This window comes from Ursus americanus, chromosome 17 (genome assembly GCF_024610735.1).
Source record: "Ursus americanus isolate L20-20 chromosome 17, mUrsAme1.1.p, whole genome shotgun sequence".
Classification (NCBI taxonomy): Eukaryota; Metazoa; Chordata; class Mammalia; order Carnivora; family Ursidae; genus Ursus; species Ursus americanus.
In genome coordinates this window covers 19,090,661-19,098,178 of record NC_142143.1, presented here as the reverse complement: position 1 = coordinate 19,098,178, position 7,518 = coordinate 19,090,661, and the positions used below count along the sequence as shown (strand labels likewise).

General features: G+C 35.0%; 1 protein-coding gene across 2 annotated transcripts in view; it reads right to left on the bottom strand.

Moving 5' to 3' along the window:
- Window positions 1–2,122: 2,122 nt before the first annotated feature.
- The window catches only part of NUP37 (nucleoporin 37), a 45,934-nt gene continuing 40,538 nt past the window's right edge, over window positions 2,123–7,518 (bottom strand). For both annotated transcript variants that reach the window (XM_045779830.2, XM_045779829.2), the window contains exons 7-10: window positions 5,431–5,612; window positions 4,884–4,934; window positions 2,890–2,983; window positions 2,123–2,382 (exon numbers count right to left, since the gene is read on the bottom strand). In XM_045779830.2, the coding sequence (XP_045635786.1) occupies window positions 2,269–2,382; window positions 2,890–2,983; window positions 4,884–4,934; window positions 5,431–5,612 (441 nt within the window). In that variant the 3' untranslated portion in view covers window positions 2,123–2,268. The remainder of the gene's footprint in view (window positions 2,383–2,889; window positions 2,984–4,883; window positions 4,935–5,430; window positions 5,613–7,518) is intronic.

Below are 7,518 nucleotides of genomic sequence, written 5' to 3'. Positions count from 1 at the left end.
AAAAAGTCAGAAAGGAGAGTCAGTGCTTTTGATTTCCCATGAAGTCTGTATCCATGCATGCAAAAGAAATTGGTTATGTTGAATCTGAGTAATGGATATGTCATCGAATGTGTATTTGTTTTTCCTTTTGTGAAATGAGATCTTCAAAGCTGATATCCTAATTATTTTGTTGTGTTACTGTGCTTAGTTAACAAATGGTTGCTATAAAGTCATGTTAATAACAACAAAAGAAAACTTCTACCTATATTTTAAAAGGCATATTTCTTTAAACGTATAATTAGAAACGAATGTTAGCTGTTTTGAAATTCTTTCTCAATGCCTGTTAAAATAAATGTTTTTGAATCAGCAAGGTGTTAGATTAAAGAAACAGAGTGTTCTCTCCTGTCCCTGTTACTAAGCACACCGACAGCTTGATAAAGATCTATTGGAACAGAATGTTGCTTCTGAGGACTTGACTATGCTCTCATGAGGAATATGTGGAAATGGACCGTCATAATGGTGATTTTTACTTTGCACATTTTATTCGGGCTCAAAACTAAGGCTATTACCGGTATCATACAAAGTTGGGTTGAGTTTAACTTTTTGAGCTACAGAAAAACATGGGGAATAATCTGGAGCAAATTCTTGTTCTCTCCTCAGAAATCAGTCTTGGGCACAATACTGTCTCATAACTTCCCAATCAGCATTTCTGGGATAATGTCAGATTTTGGACAATTACAAAAAAACCAGACACAAATGTGCAAACCAGATTTCAATTTCTTCTTCACTGACATGAGATTTAAAACAGCAACAGGAACATTTCTAGGTCAGTGTCAATATGTAGTCACAAATTACCAAAGAAACAAATTGGGAGTGCATGGGTGTGCAATTTTGTGTTTTGGCATGGGAGAGACATTGAAATATTCATAGTGTACAAGCCAAAACATGAAAATAAAATGGGACTTATGATCCCATCATTTTGAAAGAGTAGGATTTAGTTCTGACATCTTGCAGATTTGTGATATTCTGACTTTTGCTTCAACAATCCTAAATAATATGAGTTTTAGAACATAACTTTTTTTTTCCTTTCCACAATGTAAGTGAAGCAATCCTCAGAGAAACTTACTTTCAACAGAAGAAAAACCCCTTAGACATACACAAACATGGAAAAACTAAAACTAACTGGGATACATACACATACACAAAATCAGAACTCATGTTATTTATCAGGAATCAGAAGTTATGACTAATAAAAACTCCCCATTAAACATTGCCTCCTGTGTTAGTCTAATTTAAACAGTTTACTAAGAACAAAGCTTTCTAAGGAAAAAGAATATCATTACACCATTTAAAGCAACTGAACATAGTAAAGTTTAACAAATGCATCTGCTCATCTACTTGTGCTCTTTCTCTGTCAAAAATAAATAAAATCTTAAAAAAAAGATTTAAAAATAAAACAAAAACAAAAAAACCCAAAAGAAACTGGCATATAGTATACAGGGTTGAGTAAATCAGTCACATTTTTTAAGAAACTGAAAATCATTCATTTTTTTTTAAAAGATTTTATTTGTCAGAGAGAGAGAGAGAGAGAGAGAGAGAGCTCAAGCAGGGGAAGCGGCAGGCAGAAGGAGAAGCAGGCTCCCTGCTGAGCACAGAGTCCCATGTGGGACTCAAACCCAGGACCCTAGGACCATGACCTGAGCCAAGGGCAGATGATTAACCAACTGAGCCACCCAGGAGTCCCTGAAAATCATTCTTTATATTAAATTGAATAATCTTTTATAAATACTGAGGAAGTTGTAAGACACTTACACATACTGAATGCTAACAAAAATGGATACACCCACACATACACACTGAACCATTTCCAGAGTAACACTGAAAGGAAAGACCTATTCTTCCTTTTGTAAATGTTTGTGCCTCTGAGAATTAGGAAAACGGCAGTGTATTTAAAGTATAGAGGACAGGATATACTTTGGATAATCCTGTGATAAAGTGACAAATATATATGTTTCCCTAGTCATCTCTTTTCTAGAGCTGCTGAGTCAATTACAGTCTTAAAAGATGATTTAAAAAAATATATGTATGTGTTATGTATGTATATATACACACACACATATAGAACAGAGCAGGAAAATGATTTTTCAAACCATTAACATTTTATTTAACAGAAGCAACAACTGGGACATTTCTAGAGCATCTTCTGTATTTATATAAAAATAAGGAATTCTCCAAAATATGTATTAAAAATACAAAGTTCACGGATCTAAGGTACACAGAAAATTTGTTTTACATTTCAGTTACCCAAAACAACAGCTTGTGGTCTCCTCCAATTGCACACAGTGGGAGAGTTCTATGCCAGGAAAGGCCAGATCCGACAGCTACAGAACCTATGAGGACAGGCTACAAAATACGTGAAGAATTAAAGAAACTTAATAAATCACCAAAGTTAATAAGTAAAAACTACCCTTAAAAAATAAAAAAATGCATTCATAAATTGTCTTCGGTTAACAAACAGGAAATAGAATTAAAAATACGCTCCCTCATAGGGGAAATACACATTATTTGTTTGCAGCTGGCTAGAATGAAGGATACAAATAATCTATGAATAACTGGTTTAGCTTGGACTCAAACATTTTTGTAGTCTAAACCAAGCAAGCAAGTAAAATTATTACATTTAAATGAAGAAGGAAATAAAAAAGAAATAAAATGCTTCTTACATGAATACTGGCAAAAAGGTCTGTTACCGCTAGTGATTTAAACACCAAAAAATGCTTTCTCTTTCCAATTTAAGCAGATAAGACATTCACAAATGTCTTTAGTTACACATTACAAATTTGGGGGCTAGGAGTAGAAAAGTAGAAAACACAAATTTAAAAACACATATGCCATTAAATAACTCCAAATTACCTGAGGGTGTCCTAAATGATGAATTTGAAACTGGCTTGCAATTTTGCCAGGATAACCAGTGGTTGCAAACAAGTTCTCATTAATTGTGGACCACCTAAGAAAAGACAAAAATACCCATGGTATCCTAGAGATAACTATTAATTTTTCTAAAACAATTTATTTCTTTTTGCACAAAACCAATAATTTTGTAAGTCTAAATTTGTTAATACAACTTTACAGTTGGACTGGAAATTTCAGGGAAGTTAGCTATAAATATTTTCTCATTTTGTGAATATTAAATACTTACCATGTGCCATTTGCTAATTCCAAAGTTACACAAAGTTAGCAGTTCCTTTCTTATAACCAAAGGTCCAACAGTGTGGTGGGGGATATAAACAAGGCATCAGACAAATATAAAATATTTCCAGGAGCAATACATTAAAAAATTAATGTTCTTATTGACATTTGTTAGAAAATTAGTGATAAATTCATGCATTTAAACACCTAGAGTATTTAGATATTTGAATATTTAAGTTTCAAGATATCCTAGACATTGAAATACAGTGAGTTAATGAATCAAAAAGTGTTAATATAGCTCCAGCGACATGCCTAGCACTATAACAATTATTGTGCAGTGGGGAAGATACGTGAAAAAAGAAAGGATTCGTTGAGAAAAAAAAGAGGAAAGAGAGAGAAAAGGCTAAAGTCTAGTTAATATTTTTATATAGGCAGACATTATTAGTTGCTGTCCAATAGCCTTTCTGCCCTTTTACGATGCTAACTGAACCCCAACTACATTCTGACAGTGTGACCACAAGGGATGACAGGCAATGATAGCAATCCCTAATAAAAGAGGAGTGCTCCTTCTCCGCTTACTCTAGACAAGCTCGTATGAGGCTATGATGTCTGGAACTCTGGTAGTTATCTTGTGACTGTGAAACAACAAGCCCAAAGCCCTGCACTGTGGATGGCAGAGGGAAAGGGCTGTACTCCTGTTGGCACTGCTAAGTTACTGAGCCAAAACTGAGACTGCCTCCTCTTTCAGAGGCCATCACGTCTCTGGGATGTGCTCACATTTCTGAAATCAGAATGCGTCTTACAATCTATGGCAGCTTACATTTTGCTGAACGTATTTTTTCTAAGGTGTACAAAAAATGGTGGTGTCCCCAAGTCCTGTAATTTTATTGGGGGTATTTTAGATTTCATGAATTACAGCATATAAGAAATGTACTACTTGTTTTAGTCTTGGTTAGTAAGTTTTCATGTTACTGGAAGCTAAAAGCACCCTAATGACTACATTATACGATGGAATATTATGCAAAAGTCAATGAGAAAGAACAAGGTAGGCATGTATATTAACTTTTTAAAAACAATTTATTTTTATAAACAATTTTATTTATTTATTTGACAGAGTGAGAGAGTACAAATGGGGAACAGTAGAGGAAGAGGGAAAAACAGGCTACCCGCTGAGCAGGGAGACCGATGTGGGACTTGATCCCAGGACCCTGGGATCATGACCTGAGCTGAAGGCAGACACTTAGCCATATGAGCCACCAAGGCGCCCCAACATGTATATTAATTTAAGAAGAAAAAAAGTCACAGATACATAATATAGTATGTTCTCATTTAAAGCACAACAATGAAGTTTATATGCATAAACATGGCTCACCTACATTTTACATCTTTATCAGAACAAAATATAAGGAAGCATATACTCCAAATTGTTGGAGTGGTATTAATGGAATGGCATTGTGTTTTGTATTTTATAAAACTTTTCAAAGAAAATACTGGAAAACGAATCACTCCCTCGCCCAGACCAAAAGACAAAAGCAAAGACTTAGTTAGGAAAGCAAAATAACCATTTATAAAACAATCAGAAAACAAACCCCAAAACGCCCCCAACACCTCAGTGCAAAGGAGAGGAATGGGAAAGTATTCGAGATGGTGGCATAGCATGTGACGAAGTAACCAAATTCAAAAAATTAAATATAACTCCAACAAAAATGGTACATTACCTGAATAAGCAGGCTTGATCCATGTGGACCGGTCTCTTATCTTGAGGATAACTAAAAGGTAACATTTTGTATTTTATGAATTTCTGTGCTGGTCTCAAGTAGAGGAACTTAAATTAAGGTTTAAATGGTATTTTTTCTTTAAAGAACACAATGCCCAATGTACTCAAACTGTGACAAAATTCCAAATAAGCACTGGATTAACACAGATGAAATACGATAGAGACATAGACATGATTTAGAACTGTTACAGAACACCATCATGCAACAGTCAATGTTTTTCTTTTTTTTTTTTTTAATGTAAATAAACATTGCTCAGATCAAAGATTTTTTCCCTTTGCATTGTTCTTCCTGGGTTACTCTCAAAGTAAATCTGCAAAGCATGGGCATCTATCTCTGTTATGTAAAAACCCATAGCTCTGGTCCTTTTGCAAGAGAGACTTGTTTTTGCTCTACAGTGAGGCTCAGGTATACCAGAATGGCTCTGTGGATCATTTAGCAATAGTGACTGACTTTCTGGTTATGCAACAGATAGTTGCTAAGAAAGTACCTGGATCGAGTAATATCCCAAATTAACCAATCATTTCCTGCAACAGCTCCAACTTTGAAGGTATTTTTTAAGCACCAGTGGGCTGACATTAATGGCATCTGTTCTGATTCAAGAGATAAAATAGCCTGTTGAGTCAAGAGATCGTAAAACCGGATTGTTCCATTCTTCTCTGCAACCATCAGCTGTAAGACAGAAAAAAAAATTCACCTAATTCACTAGCCAAATCTGAGGCAGAAATTCAGTATTATATATAATAGGTAACATTTGCATATATTACGAATGGGACATCAAATGCAAATGAAATAGGAGAAGCCTACGTAAAAATCTCTGTCAAATATTAAAAAACTTACAGAAAACTGGTGAAAGAAAGGCTCAGGAAAGTTGAGTATAATTTTAAATGATGATGTACGGTTACTAGGAAAAAATAAGACTAAAGAATCATTCTAGGAAAAGTTACAGCTTTAAGTTATGTTGTCTAGAAAGGACAGCTAAGTGTGTATTTCTCAACAGAACTATATTACATGTCACACATCCTTATGTGATGTGAGATTGTTTCCAGAATGGAAGGCAGCATGGCATAAGGAGCACAGACTGGCCTGGGGAACAAGGCTGCTTTCTCCACTTAAAAGCTAAATGACTGGTCAAATTGCAAGTCTTTGATTGGCAGCTTTCTCCTTTCTAAAATGTATATATGAGGATAAGAATAGCTACAGCATTGTTGTTTGATTAAATAAGTATTATGGCGGGGGGCTGCCTGGCTGGCTCAGTTGGTAGAGGATGCGACTCTTGATCTCAGGGTTGTGAGTTCGAGCCCCATATGTTGGGTGTAGAGATCACTTAAAAAAAATAAAATCTTTAAAATGGAATACATGTAAAGCATCCAGTACTATGCTTGTCATAAAGTAGCCACTCACTCAATAAATAGTAGTTACTCTTACTTCAATATTTCCTTTATTCTAAAATACTACTGATTTAAGATGTTGAATAATGAGCTTGCTTGCTTCCTTCTTTCCCTGATCCCTCTCTTCTTCCTTCCCTTTCTAAGAAATATTTTATCAGTACAAAAATAATTATAAGATATATTTCAATTTTACAAAATATTAACATGTGAAAAAATTTATTTCTTAGACTCAAAGAAGCAAAGCATTAGGATACCCATTTGTGGGACTTAAGGTAAAGAGGTTGCTATGAATAGATAAGTAGTTGTCGCCCAAATAAAATGGTTTAAAAACTCTCTACATTTTCTGTAAAGTTCCTTCTTTTACAGAATGTTCTTGTAATTCTGATTATATTATGGTGAAAACATTCCTGAAAGTGTGAAGTACCAGCGGTAGCCTGGAACAACGAGAGACTTAGTGTCAATAATCCCAAGTTCTACTAATCTGTTGAGTGACCTGGAGTTTGCTTTTTTCCTATCTGTGAAATGAGGGATAATTACATCAGACTCAAAATGTTACCATATGGCTATAATGTGATATTGTACATAACAGTATTTTCCTAAACCCATAAAACACCATAATAATATATACTTACTAATAAGACAGATCATGTCTGGCTTAAGACTACTGGCAGTCATTCTAGTATTCATCATGTAAGAGACCTTTCTTTAACAAGCATCTACCTCCACCTTCTCCCACTGCCCCCACACAGAACTGAGTCTCATTATTCATGGTAGTTAGAGTCTATTAAGTTGCTGTAAATGAGGAATTAGTGAATACTGAACACTGATCCTAGAAGAAATAAAGGGTTGGGTTCTTGTGAGACTCTGGGCATAATATTTTTTGTAAACTGACCAGTACATAATCTGGTCTTACGTATGCTTAAAGATACCATATTTCAGGGTGCCTGGGTGGCACAACGGTTAAGCGTCTGCCTTCGGCTCAGGGCGTGATCCCGGCGTTATGGGATCGAGCGCCACGTCAGGCTCCTCCGCTATGAGCCTGCTTCTTCCTCTCCCACTCCCCCTGCTTGTGTTCCCTCTCTCGCTGGCTGTCTCTATCTCTGTCAAATAAATAAATAAATAAATAAATAAATAAATAAATAAATAAATAAAATAAAAAAAATTAAAAAAAATTAAGATACCATATT